The 26,308-nt window shown below is 38.5% G+C and overlaps 8 gene segments (V, D, J or C); 2 read left to right on the plus strand and 6 right to left on the minus strand.

Annotated features, from left to right (window-relative positions):
* Positions 1-360: 360 nt before the first annotated feature.
* Positions 361-1,900, minus strand: LOC122970340. The segment is given in 3 exon segments: positions 361-689; positions 797-805; positions 1,888-1,900. Coding segments are annotated over 3 exon segments (351 nt in total).
* Positions 1,901-3,110: 1,210 nt separating this feature from the next.
* Positions 3,111-3,601, minus strand: LOC122970341. The segment is given in 2 exon segments: positions 3,111-3,442; positions 3,550-3,601. Coding segments are annotated over 2 exon segments (384 nt in total).
* Positions 3,602-4,132: 531 nt separating this feature from the next.
* LOC122969213 lies at positions 4,133-6,147 on the plus strand. The segment is given in 2 exon segments: positions 4,133-4,183; positions 5,407-6,147. A coding segment is annotated over 1 exon segment (264 nt).
* A 2,795-nt stretch (positions 6,148-8,942) lies between these two features.
* LOC122970342 lies at positions 8,943-9,495 on the minus strand. The segment is given in 2 exon segments: positions 8,943-9,274; positions 9,380-9,495. Coding segments are annotated over 2 exon segments (384 nt in total).
* A 1,285-nt stretch (positions 9,496-10,780) lies between these two features.
* LOC122969207 lies at positions 10,781-11,284 on the minus strand. The segment is given in 2 exon segments: positions 10,781-11,125; positions 11,233-11,284. Coding segments are annotated over 2 exon segments (375 nt in total).
* Positions 11,285-11,811: 527 nt separating this feature from the next.
* Positions 11,812-13,621, plus strand: LOC122969210. The segment is given in 2 exon segments: positions 11,812-11,866; positions 13,114-13,621. A coding segment is annotated over 1 exon segment (264 nt).
* A 3,857-nt stretch (positions 13,622-17,478) lies between these two features.
* LOC122969196 lies at positions 17,479-18,001 on the minus strand. The segment is given in 2 exon segments: positions 17,479-17,842; positions 17,950-18,001. Coding segments are annotated over 2 exon segments (384 nt in total).
* Positions 18,002-24,411: 6,410 nt separating this feature from the next.
* Positions 24,412-24,899, minus strand: LOC122970343. The segment is given in 2 exon segments: positions 24,412-24,740; positions 24,848-24,899. Coding segments are annotated over 2 exon segments (381 nt in total).
* Positions 24,900-26,308: the final 1,409 nt, after the last annotated feature.

The following is a 26,308-nucleotide window of genomic DNA, read 5'->3' on the forward strand; positions in this document are numbered from 1 at the left end:
AGATAGCTGTGATCCAGTATGAGGCTAAGGTCAAAGCTCATGACCAAGCCATGTCTTACCAAAAGTCCCATGGAAAAAATGGAAGAATGGATGGTGAGAAGCTGTGATGGAGAACTTCATTGATTTTTACCAAGACAATCAGTGTCCAGAAATTGTCTTCCATGAAAGGTTTTGACATATTTTCATTTATGCTAAAAGCTACAATGTGTGAGTTGTTTAATCCATTTCATGAAATGTGTGTATGATTGTGTAACGTGTGTGTTCAGTGAACTGTATGGGTCTCTGCAGTAGCTTCCAGCTGCAGCAGTCAGTTCAGTTTCTGTTCAGTCTGACTGAGGGAGGTTTTTGTATGATGCTTTTTCACTGTGTGAACACATGCTGACTGTTGGGATAGTGGAAACTCTGACAGTAGTAAACTGCTGCATCTTCAGCCTGAACTCCACTGATGGTCAGAGTGAAGTCAGACTTTGATCCACTGCCTGTAAAACGATCTGGAATCCCTGATGCTCGTCTGGTAGCACCGTAAATGAGAAGTTTAGGAGTTCCTCCTTCTCTCTGTTGGTACCAGGCTAAATAGTGGTATGTGCTATCATAAACATCCTGACTGGTCCTACAGTTGATGGTTGTGGAGCCTCCCAGAGCAGATCTCACTGCTGCAGGCTGAGTCACTGTGATCTGGCCTCTGGACTCTGAGGATACAGAGACAAAAACATAAAGCAGCGTCATGGTTTTGTGGGCTTCATTTCAGAGGGACGGATGTTCATAGAGGAGAGGAGTTTGATTCTCTGGACTTTACCTGTGAAGCAGCAGCAGAGGAGAGTCCAGATGAGGACGGAGATCAAAGTCATGTTTTTGATGAGGAGGATTTCTGTGGCTTCTGTTGTCATGAAGGACAGCTGTCAGTCATCCAGTGTTCAACTCTCAGGACTATAAACTCTCCCAGAGCACTGGAGCATGGTGCTACTGATGCAAAGTGGCTCTCTATGGAAATGCTATGACTGACTCCAACAGAGACTTGTATTACTTGATGATGCTGTTTAATCATTGGATCAATCCATTTATTTGAATATTGTACATAATTCACTAGAATTGTTTGTTTTTTTTATAGTTTCAGCTTTTTCTCTCTGGACACATTTTTTTTCAGAATATCTCATGTTTATTTAAATCTATTTCTACAGAAATTAACATTAGTTTCATGTAAAAAATACAATACATGAAATAAAAGTATACATTTTGGAAATTTGTGGCACTCAGTTAATGTTGTTTTTAATTTTACAAACAGAGGCTAATTTTGGTGAGTTTGTTCTTTTCAAAATCAGAGAGCCGTGTCTCTCTACAGTGAGAGGTTTTTGTACGACGACTCAATGAGTTTGTATCACTGTGGTGGACTTTTGTTGGAGGAACCAGACTGGATGTTGGACACATTTTTCTTCACAAATATTACACGCAATTTTGCCATTTAATAGTTTAATGTTCTTAAATGTGTTTAAATGTTTGTAATAGTTACAAATATCTTCAGTGTGGATTTATATCACTGAAATTCTCTTCTGTTTTAATTTCACCACTTTAATCAAAGACTGTAAAGAAGAGGTAACAGCAGTAATCAGCAAGAACAGAAGAGGAAATATCATCTTTGGATATATTTTTTAAATCAAAGCAACTAGCTAGCTGTCAAATGCTAACTGCTACCTGTCACTGTTACTAACCGTCCATAGGAGAAACTGCAATGAAGAAGCTAACAGAAGTGTTATTCTGTGAAGATAAGAAGAGAAATGAAGGGATCCTTGTTGGTGGTATTCTCTCTCTCTCTCTCTCTCTCTCTCTCCATGAACGGTGTGATGCTGGTGTGACCAACGTTTGTGGCGGCCTCTCCTAGTTCCAACTAACTATCTTTGTCCATGTCTACGTCTACATCTGTGTCATCGTGTGGAGTGCAAGGGAAATATGTCTATGATTGTCAATTTCTTTTGGACATTCATAACAAAGACTTTTGCTATGAGAAATACTGGCTGGGAGCTAAATCAGCTGAGCGTGCTTGGTCTGCTACGCCCAGTGGACCCAAAAGAGGACCACGTCCTCGCCTGGAGCTGCGCCGGAGAGGAAACATCGGAAGCAGTGCGACAGGAAGTGGAAGAGCGGCAAGCGCAGAGGAGTGTAAGCTAGGCTAACTGTTAACCCATACTGACTGGAATCATGCTGTCTTATGGTCTCTGGACAGCAAAATGGATTATTTGACTCCCCCATCAGTGCTGGTCACTCGCTGACATGGAAGAGCTGTCTACATCCAACTGAGACATGTACTTTTCTTTCTAAATGCACTTTAAAGCACTGTGCTGCGAACTGTTCGTTCTTTTTTTTGCTTTGTTTTGTTTCTCTTGGGATTTCTATGTTTTCATCATTTTTTAAAGAGAGTTTTTAGATAGACAGTATATCTTTATCCTTTCTCTTGTTGTTGCTCTGCTATGGCTGGAAGGAACATTTTGTTTTTTTGTGTTTGCAAATACACAAGAAAGAGACAATAAACTAAATTTTGAATCTTGAAGAAGAATAATTCTTCTTTTACAATGTTAACCAATTTGTCATTCAAATTTTCCTCTCAATTGAAATTAAGTTCATGTGTTCTAATCTTTGATCCTCTTACTGTAATTAGTTACTTACTGTGACGTAACATTTTGTGTGATTTATATGTTTTGTTAGTAGGAGCTGTGATTAAGAGAGTTTCTGATGCTGATTTGTGTCTTTTTATTTTAATAATATATATATTTGAAATAGATGTGATCAGTATGTAGCCGAGTTCAAAGGCCATGACCAATACATTTCTTACCAAAAGTCCCCAACCAATCTCTGTCCTCATTAGTCAGGAAATGGGTTTATTAACATATAAAAACATTGGATGAAACAATAACAGGGTAAGAATTGATGGTGAAAAGCTGTGATGGAGAACTTTGTGAGCACAAAGTTAAATCCATTTAATGAAATGTGTGTGTGTGTGAGATTGTGTAAAGTGTGTGTTCAGTGAACTGTATCAGTCTCTGCAGTAGCTTCCAGCTGCAGCAGTCAGTTCAGTTTCTGTTCAGTCTGACTGAGGGAGGTTTTTGTACGATGCTTTTTCACTGTGTGAACACATGCAGACTGTTGATATAGTGTTCACTCTGACAGTAGTAAACTGCTGCATCTTCAGCCTGAACTCCACTGATGGTCAGAGTGAAGTCAGACTTTGATCCACTGCCTGTAAAACGATCTGGAATCCCTGATGCTCGAGTGGTAGCATAGTAAATGAGAAGTTTAGGAGTTTCTCCATCTCTCTGTTGGTACCAGGCTAAAATGTGGTAGTTGTTCCAATATTGAACATCCTGACTGACCCTACAGTTGAAGGTTGTGGATCCTCCCAGAGCAGATCTCACTGCTGCAGGCTGAGTCACTGTGATCTGGCCTCTGGACTCTGAGGATACAGAGACAAAAACATAAAGCAACGTCATGGTTTAGTGGGCTTCATTTCAGAGGGACGGATGTTCATAGAGGAGAGGAGTTTGATTCTCTGGACTTTACCTGTGAAGCAGCAGCAGAGGAGAGTCCAGATGAGGACGGAGATCAAAGTCATGTTTTTGATGAGGAGGATTTCTGTGGCTTCTGTTGTCATGAAGGACTGTCAGTCATCCAGTGTTCAACTCTCAGGACTATAAACTCTCCCAGAGCACTGGAGCATGGTGCTGCTGATGCAAAGTGGCTCTCTATGGAAATGCTCTGACTGACTCCAACAGGGACTTGGATTACTCTGATGATGCTGTTTAATCAATGGAGCAATCAATTTATCAGAGTATTGATTAGGTTGTGTCAGTGATTATTTTTATGTGGTTTGGACTTCATGTGTATTGACAGCTGATTTTTTCAGAATGTATTTTGTTATAATTAAATGTATTACAACACAAATTTAACATTAACTTAATTTAAATTCATTTATATGAAATAAAATCACACATTCATAAATTGGTTGCTCTGTGTTGTTGGCAGTTTTCAAATTAGTTTAGAAATTTTACAAAAAAGAGACCAATTTTGGTGAGTTTGTTTGTCTCAAAGTCAGAGAGCCGTGTCTCTGTACAGTGAGAGGTTTTTGTACGACGACTCAATGAGTTTGTATCACTGTGGTACACGTTCGGTGGAGGAACCAGACTGGATGTTGGAAGTAAGTCAAATCTTTAAAATATTTATTATTTTAGGAGTTATTTTTCCTTTTATTTCCTTTTTGTTCAACATTTTTTGCCTATTCAATTTCATGATGTTCATAATTTGCACTAAGAGACAAAGGTCAATTTTAAATTTAAAAACTTATTGTAAAGAAAATAAAACATTAATTCAGAGGACAAATCATTATTTACAAACTTAATGGTAAAGTTGTATCTTCAGAGTTTGTAGTTTTAGTTCAGTCTGACAAAGTCAGAGAGCCGTGTCTCTCTACAGTGAGAGGTTTTTGTACGACGACTCAATGAGTTTGTATCACTGTGGTTGACTTTTGGTGGAGGAACCAGACTGGATGTTGGAAGTAAGTTTCTGCTTAAATATTAAATATTGTATCATCAGTTAAGTTTATAATTTCTACATCTGAACATTTGTAGTAGATATAAGTTTCCACTGGGCTGATCTAAAGCACTTTAAAGTCTCAATTTTATTGTTTGTTCCTCCTGTTTAACCTTGAAGTTGACCTTAAAGCAGCTTTGCTGAACTTTTCTTTACATGTTAATTTGTTAAATGTGAACAGCTTGAACTGCAGGACAGATTAAAAAACATCAACTGTACATTAAAAATGATTCTAATATGATCCTTTAATTCTGCTTTAAATTGATTTGAAGTTGAGTAAAAAAATTTTTCAAAGATAAAAAATGTGAAATGCTGTAGAAACTCTGATCATTTAAATTGCCTCTAGTTGTCTTTTAACCTCAGTTTGAAATCATGATAATTTTTTTGAGGGTATTTTGTTTTTTAAATGTGTCTTAACACTTTCCATATAGTACGGTCATCTGTTGGTTTTGGCTGATGAATCTGATTGACTGTTGCTCTTTTGATAGTTTTGAAAGTAAATATGTTGTTATGCATTCAAACTAAATCATAGATGTCTGAATTATATATTCAAACTTTATGTCCTTATTTATATATAGTGTATAGTGTAAAATAAAATACAGTAGACAGTCATATAAACTACTTAAAGGAGTTTCTGTCAGATGTTTTTTCTGCTCCACCAGTCACTCACTGACACATTGTTTCACTTCCCTTTAAGAAACCTCTCATGCATATCAGCACAGAAAGAGTCCTCATATGACTCCACTCTCACACAGTAACGGTGTCCAAGTGTCTGGTGTTTGACTGACAGTTGTGTGGTTCCTGTCCTCTAATGTGATTGGTGTCTTCTAGGTGATGTCCGTCCCACCCTGACGGTGCTGCCTCCCTCCAGCGAGGAGCTGGAGCACGGGAAGGCCACGCTCATGTGTCTGGCCAACAAGGGCTTCCCCTCAGACTGGAGTCTGGCGTGGAAGGTGGACGGCAGCAGCATCAGCAGCAGCTGCAGCTGGGAGGAGAGCAGGAGCCCTGCGGTGCTGCAGAAGGACGGTCGCTACAGCTGGAGCAGCACCCTGAGGCTCCCTGCAGACCAGTGGAGGAAGGTGGGCTCTGTGACCTGTGAGGCCACCCAGGGCTCCCAGACTCCAGTCTCAGAGACACTGAGGAGAGACCAGTGTTCCCAGTCCTGACCTGACTCACTGGGACTCTGCTTCTGGTTTTACTCTGCTACTGCTCTCAATCTGCATTTTCTTTGTTTCTTTCTCTCATTGAATGTTTCAACATTAAAGTGTTCTTGCTTGCTGTAATTTCAATGGCTCCAAAATTGTAAAACAATAAAGTTTCATTTAAAAAATTCAGGTGCAGTGACAAGTCTTTTGACTTATTTTCTTTGCCATATACAGAATATATTAGGTATATTAGTTCAGTTAATATACACAGCCACAATATTAAAAATTCCATCTCTTCTCCAGATCATCTTTTGTTGCATTTCCTACTGTGGAATATGTTCTTGTTGTTGCAGTTTTATCTATACTAATACAACAATAATTCACCAATCTACAGCATCTGTCATTAATAAACAACTCTTGAAGAACATTCATGTGTCATGTGTATATGTTGTCAATTTGTACATACAATGTATTCTAAATATTTGAATGTGTGAATAAAAATAAACCCAGAAAAGAGATTTTCAGTATTATATAGATAAATCAGGGTATAATCAGCATCATGTGATATAAAATGTCTCTGATCTGAGAGTTTAGTCCAAGTCATAAGTAAGTTCCCATTCACCAAAAGACTCAGTGAAGGAGATAGCACAGTCTCTGTCAGCAGAATTATCACTTCATCCATTTTTATTGCTGACATTAATGTTGATGCGCTTTGTATATTAAACTTCACAGACTTTTACATCAAATCAGTCATGTCACTGCATGTTATTAGAAGTATAACAGCTGTTATATGTTACTGTAACTAATAAAAACAGTAGATTTATTTCATCCACACAGACAGAGTTTGTCTAAAATTCAAGTCACATGGATTTCAGCTGATGATTTTACAGACATAATGAACCACACCCTGCCCTGTACTTTATTCTACTGTATTAGTTTGTTGAGATTATTTGACAACTAAAGATACACTAAAAATGTTCAAATGTACAAATGATACTATGCAGTTTAAAATAGCATGAATCAGTTTTAAATTATAAAGTTTCTGACTTTTTGAAAGTAAAAATTAAAAGAATCGTGTAATGAGTGAGCTCTTGTGGGTGTTGCCCCATCTGATAATCACTGATTGAGAACAGTTGACACTTGTCCACCTCCTGGTTTAACAGTCCCTTCAAAAGAAGCCATGTGCAGCTAGGAGGGAGGTTTTGCCTCACATTTTCTTGACCTCGGTATTGCTGTTGAGGGTGATGAACATCTGATTAAGGCACTGTTTGCAGTCAGACTGGAGCTAGCTGGAGGTAGCATAGCTTTATATGAAGAGACCAGAATACCTGTGTGTGGGTGTGTGTGCCAGATGACCACACCAGGGCTGGTTGATGATCACTGTAACTCGCAGCTCTAAGGAACGAGGAGCATGGTGTTGGCTTCCTGTATGACCTAGTTGGCTGTACCTGGTAAAGGAGGAGCCTTGCTGCCACTGCTGTTTTTGTCTTTAGTTTTTTTTAAAAAAAATTTAACCTAATTTCCTTATCTTTTGGATATCTTCCTTTTTAGTAGCTTGTATTTGATTTTTGTAAATTCTTGTTTGAATGATTTGCCTTACTGGCCTCCTTATTTTGGGTTATTGTTGATATGCTTCTGCTTATTTTTGGTAAAAAAAAAAAAAAAAAAAAAGGTAGCCTGTGAATGGGTTGTTCATTGTAAAGGAGAGGGTTTACTTCTTTTTATTGTTTTGTTTTGTCTTTTTGTAAACCAACTGCTGTGAGTAAACTCTTACTTGTGCCAGTAACAGGACGGTTTGGTCGCTATACTCTCGCAGGTGGTTGGTCACTGGGTGAAGGTTTTCCCTCCGCCTCTTGGGTTTTCTATTGCATGTTATTTTGCTGTGCCTTACTAACAGCTCTGTGTGTTTTGTTTTGTCTTGCAGTGTGAATGTAAGTAATTGTGTGCCTGTGTATCTCACAATACTGGTGGTGGTGAAGTATCCTGGAACACCCCCCTGCACTCCCATCCTCCTGTGGGTTTCCCTGGCACCCTCCCCTGTACTGGTAATCCATTCATGTAGTAACATTTTAAAATTATAACATATTTTGTAATAAAGACAACTAATTTTAACTGTCTCTATTTCAGCTTTTATTAACTAAAACCATTTTTGACTTCTTAAAATCTAAATAAATGTATTTTAATTTTGAAACTTGAAACTCACATCTCTGCTCCCTTTCTTTATCAAAGAGCTTGTGTATCTGTTTGGTATTCTCTGGGTGAAATTGGAGTGGCGTTGTCAGGTTCTTGTATGCTGGGGTGCTTTCCTACGGGCCCTGGTTACAATCACATTCACTGAATTTTTACTCCTAAATTTGCTGATTTATGGATTGTATGCTGTCATGTTTACACTGTAATGTTTTGAGATTGTAAAGTATAAAAATGCAGCATTCGGTTGTGACCTTGAGGAAACATATACAAAGCACATCAACATTACTGCCAGCAATGAAAATGGATGAAGTGATGATTCTGCTGACAGACACTGTGCTATCTCCTTCACTGAGTGTTTTGGTGAAGGGGAACTTACTTATGACTTGGACTAAACTCTCAGATCAGAAAGATTTGAGCAGATGTCTGAGATGTTGATACATTTTCATGCTTCTCATTAAAGTTTTCACGTTTCTTTTCATCATCTGTTAAATCTACCCTCAGAAACGTAGGTGTCCCTTCTGATCACCAGTCACTGCTCTTATTCTCACTACCACCATGTAAAGTGTTTGAGTCACTTCTGTTTTGTCCATTTGAGATTGGACAAAATGGTGGATGCTTTTAAACTAAGACCCATTGTACCTCAAGCTAAGATGAAGATGACCATTAACACATTTATTTCCTCCATGTAGACTGTTATAACTTCATTTTTATTTGCCTTTCACATCCCTGGATCACAAACAAGGAGTCCATATTGTCATTGTCTGGCTGTTGACCAGGTCCTTAAAAAGTTCTCATCACATCTGTCTTGATTTCTGTTACAGGCCCCCAATTAAATTCTTTATCACTGAGCTTACAGAGGCCTTTATTACTGGGAGGTCAGTGAGGTTTTATGATCAGGGCTTGTTGGTTTACTTCACTACACTGTGGACAACTTCAAACAGCAGCTAAATGTCTGTGTGTGTGTGTCCAGCTGCAGCAGTCAGTTCAGTTTCTGTTCAGTCTGACTGAGGGAGGTTTTCGTATGATGCTTTTTCACTGTGTGAACATATCCTGAGTGTTAGGATAGTGGAAACTCTGACAGTAGTAAACTGCTGCATCTTCAGCCTGAACTCCACTGATGGTCAGAGTGAAGTCAGACTTTGATCCACTGCCTGTAAAACGATCTGGAATCCCTGATGCTCGAGTGGTAGCACGGTAAATGAGAAGTTTAGTAGTTTCTCCATCTCTCTGTTGGTACCAGGCTAAAATGTGGTAGTTGTTCCAAACATAAACATCCTGACTGGTCCTACAGTTGATGGTTATGGAGCCTCCCAGAGCAGATCTCACTGCTGCAGGCTGAGTCACTGTGATCTGGCCTCTGGACTCTGAGGATACAGAGACAAAAACATAAAGCAGTCATGGTTTTGTGGGCTTCATTTCAGAGGGACGGATGTTCATAGAGGAGAGGAGTTTGATTCTCTGGACTTTACCTGTGAAGCAGCAGCAGAGGAGAGTCCAGATGAGGACGGAGATCAAAGTCATGTTTTTGATGAGGAGGAATTCTGTGGCGTCTGTTGTAATGAAGGACAGCTGTCAGTCATCCAGTGTTCAACTCTCAGGACTATAAACTCTCCCAGAGCACTGGAGCATGGTGCTGCTGATGCAAAGTGGCTCTCTATGGAAATGCTCTGACTGAATCCAACAGGGACTTGGATTACTCTGATGATGCTGTTTAATCAATGGATCAATCAAGTTATCAGTACTGTGTCTCTGTGAAAGATTCCAATGATTTTAAGATGTTAGCTTATGATTTTCTTCAAAAGTTGTCTCAATTTCTCATCCTTTTCACTGCTGATAGCTCAATCAGTAACACTTAACAGTGTCTCTGTTATATTAAAGCAGGAGTTGTTCCCAAAGTTCTCTCACAGATGAGATCTGCTCTTTAAATGTTATCCTCTCAATTTAACTAATGCTGTGCAAATAAGATTAATGTAATCTAATAAATCCAGAACTATTAATTAGAATTTTCTTTTCACACCGATGTTAAGGCTCTTTGTATCAAAGTAGTGTTTTAAACACTACACAACTGCTTTGTTTGTTTTTCTAAAGACATTATTGCTCACCACCACTATCTAAAGTCAGAAGTGTTAGTCACCTGCTACTAGATGTTCCTAATCCTGCACAGATATTACTGACAAACTTAACATTTAATGCTTTAATATGTTTAAAGTGTTTAAATGTTTGTAGTAGATTTAAATAACCTGTGTGATTATTTATATCACTTAAATTCTCTCCTGTTTTAATTTCACCACTTTAATCATGGAGTAATTCAGACCGGCTTCAATAAACTGCTCTTTGCACATTATTATAAAACTGGAATGTGAATCTTACTGTAATTAGTTTCTTACTGTAAAATACTATATTGTGATTTATATTTTTTGGTGGTGGGAGCTGTGATTATGAAAGTTTCTGATGCTGATGTGTCTTCATATTTTCTTTTAAGGGGACATTTGAGATAGATGTGATCTAGCATGAGGCTGAGGTCAAAGGTCATGAGGAAGTCATTTCTTACCAGTCAGGTCAGGAAATGGGTTCATTATCATTAAAAAACATTGGATCAAACCATAACAAGGTAAGAATGGATGATGATATGCTGTGATGAAGAACTTTGTTGATTTCCACCAAGACAATCATTGTCCAAAAACTTTTTTCCTTAAAAGGTTTTAACATATTTTCATTTCTCTAAAAGCTATAATGTGCAAGTTGTTTAATCCATTTCATGAAATGTGTGTGTGAGATTGTGTAACGTGTGTGTTCAGTGAACTGTATCAGTCTCTGCAGTAGATTCCAGCTGCAGCAGTCAGTTCAGTTTCTGTTCAGTCTGACTGAGGGAGGTTTTTGTACGACGCTTTTTCACTGTGTGAACACCCACTGACTGTTGGGATAGTGGAGACTCTGACAGTAGTAAACTGCTGCATCTTCAGCCTGAACTCCACCGATGGTCAGAGTGAAGTCAGACTTTGATCCACTGCCTGTAAAACGACCTGGAATCCCTGATACCACCTGATTAGCATACTTAATAAGCAATTTAGGAGTTTCTCCATCTCTCTGTTGGTACCAGGCTAAATGGTTTGAGCCATGAACATCCTGACTGGTCCTACAGCTGATGGTTGTGGAGCCTCCCAGAGCAGATCTCACTGCTGCAGGTTGAGTCACTGTGATCTGGCCTCTGGACTCTGAGGATACAGAGACAAAAACATAAAGCAGCGTCATGGTTTTGTGGGCTTCATTTGAGAGGGACGGATGTTCATAGAGGAGAGGAGTTTGATTCTCTGGACTTTACCTGTGAAGCAGCAGCAGAGGAGAGTCCAGATGAGGATGGAGATCAAAGTCATGTTTTTGATGAGGAGGATTTCTGTGGCTTCTGTTGTGATGAAGGACAGCTGTCAGTCATCCTGTGTTCAACTGTCAGGACTATAAACTCTCCCAGAGCACTGGAGCATGGTGCTGCTGATGCAAAGTGGCTCTCTATGGAAATCTGACTGACTCCAACAGGGACTTGGATTACTCTGATGATGCTGTTTAATCAATGGATCAATCAATTTATTAGAATATTCATTAGGTTGTGTCAGTGATTATCTTTATGCGGTTTGGACTTCATGTGTATTGACAGCTGATTTTTTCAGAATGTATTTTGTTATAATTAAATGTATTACAACACAAATTTAACATTAACTTAAGTTAAATTAATTTAAATGAAATAAAATGACACATTCATAAATTGGTGGCTCTGTGTTGTTGTCAGTTTTGAAATTAGTTTAGAAATTTTACAAACAAGAGAATAATTTTGGTGAGTTTGTTTGTCTCAAAGTCAGAGAGCCGTGTCTCTCTGCAGTGAGAGGTTTTTGTACGGCGACTCAATGAGTTTGTATCACTGTGGTGGACTTTTGGTGGAGGAACCAGACTGGATGTTGGAAGTAAGTCAAATGTTTAAAATATTTATCATTTTAGGAGTTATTTTTCTTTTTATTTCCTTTTTGTTGAACAATTTTTGCCTGTTCAATTTCATGTAAAACATTTTTCAACAATAATTTGCACTAAGAGACAAAGTTCAATTTTAAATTTAAAACTCGAAAACTTATTGTAAAGAAAAGAAAATATTAATTTAGAGGATAAATAATTATTACAACTTTTTACTTAAAGTTGCATTTTGAGAGCTTGTAGTTTTAGTTCAGTCTGAGAAAGTCAGAGAGCCGTGTCTCTCTACAGTGAGAGGTTTTTGTACGACGACTCAATGAGTTTGTATCACTGTGGTGGACTTTTGGTGGAGGAACCAGACTGGATGTTGGAAGTAAGTTTCTGCTCAAATATTAAATATTGTATCATCAGTTAAGTTTATAGTTTCTGCATCTGAACATTTGTAGTAGATATAAGTTTCCACTGGGCTGATCTAAAGCACTTTAAAGTCTCAATTTTATTGTTTGTTCCTCCTGTTTAACCTTGAAGTTGAACTTAAAGCAGCTTTACTGAACTTTTCTTTACATGTTCAAGTTAATTTGTTAAATGTGAACAACTTGAACTGCAGGACAGATTAAAAACAACAATTGTACTTTAAAAATGATTCTAATATGATCCTTTAATTCTTGTTAAAATTGATTTGAAGTTGAGTAAAAGTTTTTTCAAAGATAAAAAATGTAAAATGCTGTAGAAACTCTGATCATTCAAATTGCCTCTAGTTGTCTTTTAACCTCAGTTTGAAATCATTTTGACAGTTTTTTTGAGGGTATTTTGTTCTTTGAATGTGTCTCAACATTTTCCATTTATTACGGTCATCTGTTGGTTTTGGCTGATGAATCTGATTGACTGTTACTCTTTTGATAGTTTTGAAAGTAAATATGTTGTTATAAATTCTAACTAAATCATAGGTGTCTGAATTTTATATTCAAACTTTATGTCCTTATTTATATATAGTGTATAGTGTAAAATGAAATACAGTAAACCGTCATATAAACTACTTAAAGGAGTTTCTGTCAGATGTTTTTTCTGCTCCACCAGTCACTCACTGACACCTTGTTTCACTTCCCTTTAAGAAACCTCTCATGCATATCAGCACAGAAAGAGTCCTCATATGACTCCACTCTCACAGAGTAACGGTGTCCAAGTGTCTGGTGTTTGACTGACAGTTGTGTAGTTCCTGTCCTCTAATGTGATTGGTGTCTTCTAGGTGATGTCCGTCCCACCCTGACGGTGCTGCCCCCCTCCAGCGAGGAGCTGGAGCACGGGAAGGCCACGCTCATGTGTCTGGCCAACAAGGGCTTCCCCTCAGACTGGAGTCTGGCCTGGAAGGTGGACGGCAGCAGCATCAGCAGCAGCTGCAGCTGGGAGGAGAGCAGGAGCCCCGCGGTGCTGCAGAAGGACGGCCGCTACAGCTGGAGCAGCACCCTGAGGCTCCCTGCAGACCAGTGGAGGAAGGTGGGCTCTGTGACCTGTGAGGCCACCCAGGGCTCCCAGACTCCAGTCTCAGAGACACTGAGGAGAGACCAGTGTTCCCAGTCCTGACCTGACTCACTGGGACTCTGCTTCTGGTTTTACTCTGCTACTGCTCTCACTCTGATCTCTGCAACTCTCTCTCTTTTTCTGTCACTCACTCTCTGATTACATTTTTCATTGATAAAGTTTCATTGCTTGTGTATTTTATATTATTTCAAGACAATAAAAACCTGTTCATCAAATCAGTTGCTTTAATTTATGTTATTGTATAAGTAACAGATGTTGCTGTCCTAATGGTTTCCTTAAACCATAACAAATTTAAATCAGCTGATTTTAATATTTTACAATCGCATTGAAATACCTTAAGAGAGACAGTTTGAGTTGATATAATGTAGTGTTGAACATACCTGATATTTTGCGAACAAAAATCAAAAAGATATAATAATTAAATGATAGAAGTAAACTCACCTGTTGTTCCAGATTTCTTGAAGCTTTTGTGACTACAAACAATCCCTTTATTACACTTATCACTAATTAGGTTTTTGGCAACAAACATAATTGTCAATATTTTTTAAGGAAATGAGTCATGTGTGTCCTATCAATGATGTGTGCCACTGATTAAAAACTTTCATGTTGAAACAGTTTTAGAAGTGTCCAGAAAGTTTAATGAATCTGAGTAAATGTATAAAATCTGAAAAGAATTTATTGCATTAGAATTATAAAGTAGGATATCATCAGCATATTATATCATCATAGTATCAGCGTCAGCAGTACGATCTCAAAATATAACATAACCTGTGTTTTTCTATGAACACAAACTCATTTAAAACATATGATGAGTTAAGTTTTGTAGAAAACAAAACTGTATCATTTGAATATAAATCATATCAATTCCAAAAATAAATGTGATTTACATGAAAACAACCTTAAAAAACAAGGAAATTAATATTCTTTTCGAATAATTAACTAACTAGTGTTAATGTGTTGTAACCATAAGCTTAACTACATTTGATGTAGTTTGATGAGACATTACATATATTACTTAATATTCTATTTAAATGAAATTATTATTATACTTTTATAAGTTATAAATAGTATTTCCTGACTGTATTCTGTTAGATGGATTTCATCGTCAGTCAGACTTCTAAAATGTGTCTATCTCAGTGCAGCTGTTGAGTCACATCAGTTCCTCTCCAGCTGAGGGAGGTTTTTGTACAACGCTGTATCACTGTGTGAACGGGAAGCTGTAATCCTGCTGACAATAATAAACTCAAATCAGGAGTTTGGGAGCTTCTTCAGGTTTCTGAAGACACCTCATTGCTAACACTTGAAGTGGTTTTACATCTGATGGAGACAGACTGTCCTGGAACAACAGACTGAGATCCAGGAGATGGAAAAACTCTGACTAATTAACATAATCAGCACATTCTCAAGTGATACTTTTTATTGCTTGCTGTAATGCTGACATTTTTAGTATGTATGAACAATAAAGAAACGTTGATCAAATCATCTGTGTACAAACATATTATTACAATAATAAACTGCTGTCACATGTTAATGTGTTCAATGAGCCTACAGACACTGAGTGCGTCATTTGGTATTTTATCATTTTGTGTCACCATTTTACTCATAAATTATGGTATATTTTAAAGCATGTCAAAGTAAAGGACGAAAGGAGCCTGAACTCCATTGATGCTCAGAGTGAAGTCAAAGTTTGATCCACTGTGTCATGGTTCTGTCACTGACTCTAGAGACTCTTGAGAGTCTGGCTCTGTATTCCTTAGTTGCCATTGTCCAACAGAGGCCCTCTGACTTTTCTTTGTTGTGAAGATTGGACTGTGTAGGAGAGGCTTGTTTTGAGTTGGACTTTTTGAGGGACTTTAAGAATTCTGGCTTTATGTCACATACTGTCCAACTTGTCACATACCGAAGCTTGGTCAGGACCCCGTGGCGTCACTTTTTAACACATTGGGTTCCCCTTTAGAGTAATTTTTCAACGTGCAGTATCACGGCAGTCACGGCAGAAAGTCAGTTTGTATAGATGTCACGTGAAGTACGTCAACTCAGAAATGTTGATATGCTACATATTACAGGTGTTCAAACGTAGATATTCAACATATCTGTGGTTTGGAGAAACGTACAATGCCAACGTTTTATTCTGGCGGCCAGGCTGAAATTTGTCACCTTATATAGACGTCATTAGTTTCATGGCATCTATTTCAGACGTTATGGCAGTTCATCAGAAGTCTATTGGACTTTCCTGCACGTTGAAAAATGATGCTAAAGGGGTACCCAGTGTGTTAAAAAGTGACACCACGGGGTCCTGACCAAGCTTCGAAATGTGACGAGTTGGGAATGAGCACAGGCTGATCATTTGGGTTGCTTTTATTATTTGGACTCTGCTCATTGTGTTTTTCCTCATGTGTTCATGTACTCCTCCTTACACCTTCCCTGTATTCATCCTCCATAGTCCTGCCCTTGTCTCAGTGTTCTTTCCCAATCTTCTGTCACCTTCACACCTGCCCTATATCAGTCTCGTCAGCACTGCTCTGCTCCCAGTGTCTTCCCAGCCTATCAGCTCCCAGCCTGCCCTTGTGTTGTGACACCTCTTCTTTGTTGTCTCATTAGTTTATTGTATTTAAGGTCTTGTTTTCAGTTCAGTCTTGTTGGATCATTTGTTTGGTTTAGTTGCCTGCTTGCACTCACTGTTTGCTGTTCCTGTGTTAGTCAATAAATATATTCTACAGTTCCTTGTACCTGTTGATTCTCTGTATTTGGGTCCATCTGCTCTGTAATCCAGGACACACTGCCTGTAAAATGACCTGGAATCTCTGATTCTGGTTGATTATCTAATTAGCAGTTTAGAAGTTTCTCCATCTCTCTGATGGTACCAAGCTGAACAGTTTGAACTATAAACATTCAGACTGGCCCTATCTGATGGTTGTGGAGCCACAGATCACAGTTGATCCATTAAATCTAAAAAGACAGTACTGTGTCTCAGTGAAAGATTCCAATGATTTTAAGATGTTAGCTTATGATTTTCTTCAAAAGTTGTCTCAATGTCTCGTCCTTTTCACTGTTGATACCTCAAGCAGTAAAACTTAAGAGTGTCTCTGTTTTATTAAAGCAGGAGTTGATCCCAAAGTTCTCTCACAGATGAGATATGCTCTTCAAATATTATCCTCTCAATGTCAATAATGCTGCACAAATTAGATTAATGTCATCTAATGAATCCAGAACTACTAATTAAAATGTTCTTTTCACACTGATGTTAAGGCTATTTGAAGCAGAGTAGTGTGTTAAACACTACACAACTGCTTTGTTTTTTTCCTGAAGGCATTATTGCTCACCACCACTATCTAAAGTTGTCAGAAGTGTTAGTCACCTGCTACTAGATGTTCCTAATCCTGCACAAATATTACAGATAATCTTAACATTTAATGCTTTAGTAAGTTTAAAGTGTTTAAATGTTTGTAGTAGATTTAAACATCCTGTGTGATTATTTATATCACTTAAATTCTCTTCTGTTTTAATTTCACCACTTTAATCATTGACTTACTCAGACCAGCTTCAATAAACTGCTCTTTGCACATTATTATAAAACTGAAATGTGAATCTTATTGTAATTAGTTTCTTAGTGTAAAATAATATTTTGTGATTTATATTTTTTGGTGGTGGGAGCTGTGATTATGAACGTTTGTGATGCTGATATGTGTCCTCATATTTTCTTTTAACAGGACATATTTGAGATAGATGTGATCCAGTATGAGGCTGAGGTCAAAGGTCATGAGGAAGACATTTCTTACCAGTCAAGTCAGGAAATGGGTTCATTATCATTAAAAAACATTGGATCAAACCATAACAGGGTAAGAATGGATGATGATATGCTGTGATGAAGAAGTTTGTTGATTTCCACCAAGACAATCATTGTCCAGAAACTGTTTTCCTGAAAAGGTTTTGACATATTTTCATTTATCTTAAATGAATTTTATCCATTTCATGGAATGTGTGTGAGATTGTGTAACGTGTGTGTTCAGTGAACTGTATCAGTCTCTGCAGTAGCTTCCAGCTGCAGCAGTCAGTTCAGTGTCTGTTCAGTCTGACTGAGGGAGGTTTTTGTACGACGCTTTTTCACTGTGTGAACACACGCTGACTGTTGGGATAGTGGAAACTCTGACAGTAGTAAACTGCTGCATCTTCAGCCTGAGCTCCACTGATGGTCAGAGTGAAGTCAGACTTTGATCCACTGCCTGTAAAACGATCTGGAATCCCTGATGCTCGAGTGGCAGCATTGTAAATGAGAAGTTTAGGAGTTTCTCCATCTCTCTGTTGGTACCAGGCTAAACGGTGATTTGAGCCACTAACATAAACATCCTGACTGGTCCTACAGTCAATGGTTGTGGAGCCTCCCAGAGCAGATCTCACTGCTGCAGGCTGAGTCACTGTGATCTGGCCTCTGGACTCTGAGGATACAGAGACAAAAACATAAAGCAGCGTCATGGTTTTGTGGGCTTCATTTCAGAGGGACGGATGTTCATAGAGGAGAGGAGTTTGATTCTCTGGACTTTACCTGTGAAGCAGCAGCAGAGGAGAGTCCAGATGAGGACGGAGATCAAAGTCATGTTTTTGATGATGAGGAGGATTTCTGTAGCTTCTGTTGTCATGAAGGACAGCTGTCAGTCATCCAGTGTTCAACTGTCTGGACTATAAACTCTCCCAGAGCACTGGAGCATGGTGCTGCTGATGCAAAGTGGCTCTCTATGGAAATGCTCTGACTAACTCCAACAGGGACTTGTTACTGTTATTTGCACAGTTCAGCATGTAAGATGATTTGTGGGGACAAAATTTAAGTGAAGCCTGCAAGTTCACCAAATGCTTTTAGAAGGCAAAGGGTTAAATTCATTTTTTCTTCTCATTAAAATGTTGTCAGAAGATTGGAAAGAGAGGACGGCCACTTTTCAGATAGGATGACAGGCGTCATAGCAAAAAGAAAATCATGATGAGAATTTTATAAATTTAGTTGCTATATATTCAGCCATAAAGATAACAATGAAAATGATTTATTCTTTCCAGAATCTATTTTATCTACAGGAAGGGGATATAATTGATTGTAAATAACCAATTAAATATTTAATATGAGTTCAGTAAAATTACTTTAGTAGACTGCAAACCTGGCAACACCTTTTGTACATTTAAAGGGAAGGGAGAGGAGCCAGATATCCTGCTTTAATTCCTGATCAGATTATGGGCTAAAAGAAGAGAAAATAAGGGTATTTGTGTCCTCTGTAGTGGACATTCTGGTTTTGCATCTCTCCTCTTACTCATATGAGTTATTCTATTAATTACTGCTGTACTCTAAAGAGGACATCCTGGGCTTTCCACATGGGTAGGGGTGGGATGGTGACAACTTCATCTTCCTTTCAGCACAAAATGGTTTCTATATCAACAAGCACATTTCATGGAAAGAGAAAGAAGAAGTGAAATATTGTTTAGTTATTCATTTTATATGATGATATTCATATATTTTCTTGTTTATCAACATGTCAGGAATTATGTAGTGAGGTCTGAGAGAAGTTAATTTATTTGTGAGTGGAAATAATAGCCCATTTATGAATGTCCTGTGAAAGAAAATTGAATAGTAGGTTATCATTTTATAAATCTTTTGTATATATGTTACAAATGTTTTCAAACTAAGGAGTCAATGTTTGTTATCAACTGAATGTGATGTAATGTCATCGTCATTTTGGGGACACATGTTGGTGAAGAAATCCTACTCCTAGGCTAGTTGAACTCTTGAACCTGTTTCTATCTGAGGGTTGCTTGCTGACCTCTGGGGTTAGCTAGAGATATCTTTGTCTTAAGCCTACTGTTTTAGAGGCCATGCTTGTTTGTAAGAAGGTGTAATGGTTTGTGGAAGTGTCCATTTAGGGACCAGACTGTTTTTAGCTTTGCTTCTGGAGAGGTATAAAGCTGTCTAGTTTGAGTTCACAATCTTTAGAGAAAGGGCTGGCTTTAGGGAAAGGGCCAGCTGAACAACATGCTTTCTCTCCAAAAATACAAGATGATTGTATTTTCGTTTGTGTTTGGACATTTGTATAATTGTTACTGATGATGTGATGGATTGTACAGTGTTTACAACTGCTTCAACAAGTAACAATGTTTAATGCTTTCTTTATGTCTCCACGTGCCTTCTTTCTCGAGAGAAAATTTCCACAACATTTGGGGGCTCGTCCGGGATGCTAACCCACTGGCCTTTTTCCTGGAAGAGTTGACCTGTCCAGTGGCCAGGACCGATCCTAGGAGATTGCAGAAACCTCGGGGACCTATGTAAGTTAGGGTCTTTTTGCGAGAAGGCTGGGGTCACCTTCCAGGAAATGGGGACAGTGGTGAGCAATCCTTGGTTTGTTGGTAATTGTGATTAATTCTGTGGAAATTGCATTTGTTATTCACTTCCAAAATTTTTAGGAAAGGAAGGGAGTTTAGTTCGAAGGCATGCATTGGTGGTTGTTGAAGTTTTAATGGCGTCATAGATACTCTAAGCTTAGAGAGGGAATTCCTAGGGAATTTGCCTAAAGGGAGAGAAAAGTGTTCTCTTGCCTAAAAAGTGCACAGAAAAGAGGCAGGGTTAGAGTCCGCTGCCAGGGTCCCTTTCAAGGTTAAAGTCCTTGATAAAAGCTAATAGGGGTTAGAGTCCCCTGGGCTAAAAGTGCGAGGTAAGACCGGGAACAACAAACGTGAGCCTGCGTACAATACGAGGTGAGATCAGAGTTCCATCAATATGTGAGCCTGCGTAACTAAAAGCCATAGAAATAAAAGGGGTTAGAGTCCCCAAAAAGGCCTAAAATACGAGGTGAGATCAGAGTTCTATCAATATGTGAGCCTGCGTAAATTGTTAAGAAGCGCTTAGTACGGTTCGAGTCCGTGCTGTACAGTACTGTTTTTCTTTGTTTGAGTTACTGCATTTTGCTGTGCGGGTATGTGTCTGCAGCTCCTACCTGCAAAGAAGTTAATGAGAGGAGAGTTCAGAAAAGATTTAACTTTCCAAAGCAAATGTTAGCAATAAGTTGTTAAACTCGGGAGAGTAAAGGAAAAGTGGAAAAAAAAAAAGAAAAAAAGAAAAGAAAAGTGAGTTATGATGGCTCTGTTGCCAAAAGTGGCATAAGAATTCAGGATTTCCTCAATATGGGAGTCTACAACATGCTTCTCTTAGGAATCTGAGATAAAAAAATAGGTCTTAAGTAAGAAACCAAAGTTATTGAATATTGTTTGTGTTTAAGTGGTTGTACAAGGGTTTGTTTTATTGATGCATCACATGATTAGGCTCTTTCTGATGATGGAGATGTGCTTAGATTATGGAACACAGGAGGGAATCAGTGAGGAACTGAAGAGACCTACAACTCTGATATAGAATTTGTGTATGATTGTTTTGTTGTTGCATTGCACGGTTAAACATGATGTGTGTTAAAAGGGTAGACATGACATGCTGTAGCTTCGGCCCACACCTGTTTCAACTGTCTTTAAGTCGTGTTTCAACTGTGATGTTGTTATTAATTGACTGTGTTTGAGTTTTGGACAGTTTGGTTGGACGAAATGGGACTGTTGAAGATGTCATCGAGTGTCAAGTCATTTTGAAAGGTTTTGTGGGACAGAGTAAGCAGAGAGGCCTACACACAGGCAGGGTCTAAAATAACCCTGTGCAGCAGTTCCCCCAACTCCTTCACATGAAGGCATGTGGTCATGAACGACACTGAACTGAGTTTGGACAGCAAAACTGAAGCTGCTTCGGGGCACCAGGGCTGTGAGAAAGCCACAGGAAGGACCAGGAGGGTCGTGTGGATAAGCCTGGTGTAATACAAGGACAAAAGGACTCGATTCAACACTTGCTATAAGCTGGTGGCTGCAAGGGTCTGAGCAAGACTGGTTCTAAGAGAAGAGCCTGCTTGAACTCTGACTGCAAGAGTTGTTCTCACAAGGCTGGGACGAGCAAAATCAAGTTTCTGGGACAGTGTTGAGAGGTTTGGTAAGATCGTCACTATCGAACCCAGGTATATGACTCTGGGACAAGGAGAAACATCAGAGCAAGGGACATTGTTCATCATCATGGGACACTTTTCATCTAGTTATTGTACACTGAGTGTTGTATGATACATGCAGTTTCATGTTTGAGAATGTCTTAATGTAAGAAGAGTCAAGGATTTGTGGGTTGTCAAAAGGGGATCTCATGTTTACCTTTTTGGAATGTGTTGAAAGAGGTTTAATTTTACATCAGATGTAGTGTTTTTGTTGCAATGTAATGATGATTAAGTGTTTAGGTGTTTAGGTTTCAAGGAAAATGTATTGAGTTTGGGGTCTCTTGAGTTCTGATATGCACAAAGGATTATCAAATGATAAAAGGAGGGAATGTGAAAGAAAATTGAATAGTAGGTTATCATTTTATAAATCTTTTGTATATATGTTACAAATGTTTTCAAACTAAGGAGTCAATGTTTGTTATCAACTGAATGTGATGTAATGTCATCGTCATTTTGGGGACACATGTTGGTGAAGAAATTCTACTCCTAGGCTAGTTGAACTCTTGAACCTGTTTCTATCTGAGGGTTGCTTGCTGACCTCTGGGGTTAGCTAGAGATATCTTTGTCTTAAGCCTACTGTTTTAGAGGCCATGCTTGTTTGTAAGAAGGTGTAATGGTTTGTGGAAGTGTCCATTTAGGGACCAGACTGTTTTTAGCTTTGCTTCTGGAGAAGTATAAAGCTGTCTAGTTTGAGTTCACAATCTTTAGAGAAAGGGCTGGCTTTAGGGAAAGGGCCAGCTGAACAACATGCTTTCTCTCCAAAAATACAAGATGATTGTATTTTTGTTTGTGTTTGGACATTTGTATAATTGTTACTGATGATGTGATGGATTGTACAGTGTTTACAACTGCTTCAACAAGTAACAATGTTTAATGCTTTCTTTATGTCTCCACGTGCCTTCTTTCTCGAGAGAAAATTTCCACAACAGTCCTCTATAGTGGACACCAGGATGTCAGATGAGGAAAACGCTGAGGATGAGTTTGAGCCTGTTGATGAAGAGGTAGAGTGCTCTGAAGAAGAGGCAGGAGGCTCATCAGATGAGCTGACAGTCACAAAGCAAGATGAAAGGTGTCGGCCAATGTGGGCCAGGACTGGCACATATTATTTATTATTTCCAGGACAACCATAAATAATGTTTATCCCCAGTAAAAATATATCAATACCACATTGTTGATGGCAGCATATCAATGGCAGCTCAGTATTCCAAATTGAATTTTTACACTCAATAACATAACTACTATACACATTTCATTGTCATCAGGCTTATTCAATTGATTACATATGAAAAATTAATGACTTAATTAAATTTAATTACATTTCTTGGCGTTTTTCATCATCATAGATTCACACCTGTGCTACCTGGGCCTCCTGGTTACCAAGATGAACCTACAACTTGGGCAAATTGGAGTCCAACTCAGTACTTTTCTCAGTACATCAACATCAAAGTCTTTGAAGACTTGGCAGCATTCACAAATCAAAGGAATATTCAGATTAGAGGAGTGTCTCTGAATACCACAATTTACCTCAAAAATCTACAAACAAGTAAAACAAATACAGAATGAAATGAAGTTAAATATCTCGTTAGTTTAAGGTGGTTGTATAGCTGGAAAATTATAAATTTTGTATTTACAAGTTTGACTGTTTTTCCCACCTTAAAACCATCCCGCTGTCTGCTACAGTGGACATGCTGTAAAACTCAAAATAAAAATGATTTTGAAAAATTCTAAACTGTAAGATGTTTCTTTTACTCTAAATTTATGGAAAATTACACAAAAACAAAATCGGAAGTCACATTTTTTCTTTGGTTTTCAGGATGCTGTTTACAAACAAGCTTATTTTATGGTGGTGGGACTCTGAGCAGAAGCTTGAAGTGCTGAATAATTTCCTAATGGAAGCAGCTGAGAAGTTCATGACAAATGATACGAGTAGTGGAGAAAGAGGAAATGTGGTTTCCAAACAATGTAAAAGATTAGCTGTATATTTAAAATGGGATTGAGATTATCCAGAAAAGCTGCACTACATTCTGACCTGATTAACAGAGAGAGACTTTGGAAGGAGATTTATGAGATGTATGATGTGTAGCATGTGATTGACTGGTGTAATGCTGTATTGATGCTGATTTATACCTCTGTGTCTGAGTGTCTGTATTTACACCACCACATGTTTGTGGTTCATCTGTTGGAGCACAGAGGATCATGATGTAATTTATGTGCAACTTTTCAAACAATAATCTTCATGTAGCTGTGATTCACAAACTGTAGACACCACAAGAGCTTTGATCAGTCTGCAGCTGCTTCGACGTATTCAGTGGTCTCACTGAATATCTGCTCTTCCAGTGGATCTTTTTCTTTTCATTAATGCTGCAAAAATGAGATTATCCTCATCTAACAGATCCACTACTGCCAGTCCAAACTTTCTCTTCAGCAGCGTTGTTACTGCTCTGTATAACAAAGTGAATATGAGAGAAAGTAAACACAGCTAGAACAGGTAACAGGTAGAGTCTACACAGAACTGTCAATCACCTGCTGAGCTGTGGAGACACCTTGATACAGAAGTTTATTTCAAGCTTTAAGGAATCTGATGTTCTCAATGCATAACTTCATATCATATTTAATATGATTTAATTAAATAACAAATAACTGTTTACCTCTTTCTTTCATTTAGTTAAATGTAACTACATTTTTTTCATCAGTCATCAGTACAAAGTTGTCACTGTGCTTGTACCACTGTGAGACTAATCATGAGAAATATTGTGATTATTATCTGTAATAGATTCATCTTTGTTAGTACTGATATATGTGTGCATTGTTTACTGATTTAATCTAAAAGTTTGTGTGTGTGAGATTGTGTAACGTGTGTGTTCAGTGAACTGTATCAGTCTCTGCAGTAGCTTCCAGCTGCATCAGTCAGTTCAGTTTCTGTTCGGTCTGACTGAGGGAGGTTTTTGAAGGACGCTTTTTCACTGTGTGAACACATGCTGACTGTTGATATAGTGTTCACTCTGACAGTAGTAAACTACTGCATCTTCAGCCTGAACTCCACTGATGGTCAGAGTGAAGTCAGACTTTGATCCACTGCCTGTAAAACGATCTGGAATCCCTGATGCTCGTCTGGTAGCACCGTAAATGAGAAGTTTAGGAGTTCCTCCATCTCTCTGTTGGTACCAGGCTAAACGGTGGTATGTGCTATAATAAACATCCTGACTGGTCCTACAGTTGATGGTTGTGGATCTTCCCAGAGCAGATCTCACTGCTGCAGGCTGAGTCACTGTGATCTGGCCTCTGGACTCTGAGGATACAGAGACAAAAACATAAAGCAGCATCACGGTTTTGTGGGCTTCATTTCAGAGGGACGGATGTTCATAGAGGAGAGGAGTTTGATTCTCTGGACTTTACCTGTGAAGCAGCAGCAGAGGAGAGTCCAGATGAGGACGGAGATCAAAGTCATGTTTTTGATGAGGAGGATTTCTGTGGCTTCTGTTGTCATGAAGGACAGCTGTCAGTCATCCTGTGTTCAACTCTCAGGACTATAAACTCTCCCAGAGCACTGGAGCATGGTGCTGCTGATGCAAAGTGGCTCTCTATGGAAATGCTCTGACTGACTCCAACAGGGACTTGGATTACTCTGATGATGCTGTTTAATCAATGGATCAATCGATTTATTTGAATATTGTACATAATTCACCAGAATTGTCTCTCCATGAACGATGTGATGCTGGTGTGACCAGCGTTTGTGGAGGCCTCTCCTAGTTCCGACTAACTATCTTTGTCCATGTCTACGTCTACATCTGTGTCATCGTGTGGAGTGCAAGGGAAATATGTCTATGATTGTCAGTTTCTTTTGGACATTCATAACACAGACTTTTGCTATGAGAAATACTGGCTGGGAGCTAAATCAGCTGAGCGTGCTTGGTCTGCTACGCCCAGTGGACCCAAAAGAGGACCACGTCCTCGCCTGGAGCTGCGCCGGAGAGGAAACATCGGAAGCAGTGCGACAGGAAGTGGAAGAGTGGCAAGCGCAGAGGAGTGTAAGCTAGGCTAACTGTTAACCCATACTGACTGGCAGTTCCAAAAATCATGCTGTCTTATGGTCTCTGGACAGCAAAATGGATTATTTGACTCCCCCATCAGTGCTGGTCACTCGCTGACATGGAAGAGCTGTCTACATCCAACTGAGACATGTACTTTTCTTTCTAAATGCACTTTAAAGCACTGTGCTGCAAACTGCTCGTTCTTTTTTTTTGTTTTGTTTTGTTTTGTTTCTCTTGGGATTTCTATGTTTTCGTCATTTTTTTAAGGGAATTTTTGGATGGACAGTATATCTTTATCCTTTCTCTTGTTGTTGCTCTGCTATGGCTGGAAGGAACATTTTGGTTTTTTTTGTGTTTGGAAATACACAAGAAAGAGACAATAAACTAAATTTTGAATCTTGAAGAAGAAGAATTTTTCTTTTACAATGTTAACCAATTTGTCATTCAAAATTTCCTCTTAATTGAAATTAAGTTCATGTGTCCTAATCTCTGATCATCTTACTGTAATTAGTTACTTACTGTGACATAACATTTTGTGTGATTTATATCTTTTGGTAGTAGGAGCTGTGATTAAGAGAGTTTCTGATGCTGATTTGTGTCTTCATATTTTCTTTTAACAGGACATATTTGAGATAGATGTGATCCAGTATGAGGCTGAGGTCAAAGGTCATGAGGAAGACATTTCTTACCAGTCAGGTCAGGAAATGGGTTGATTATCATTAAAAAACATTGGATCAAACCATAACAAGATAAGAATTGATGATGAGAAGAAGAACTTTGTTGGTTTCAACCAAGACAATCATTGTCCAGAAATTGTTTTCCTTAA

The sequence above is a fragment of the Thunnus albacares genome, chromosome 19 (assembly GCF_914725855.1).
Source record: "Thunnus albacares chromosome 19, fThuAlb1.1, whole genome shotgun sequence".
NCBI classification, from domain to species: Eukaryota; Metazoa; Chordata; class Actinopteri; order Scombriformes; family Scombridae; genus Thunnus; species Thunnus albacares.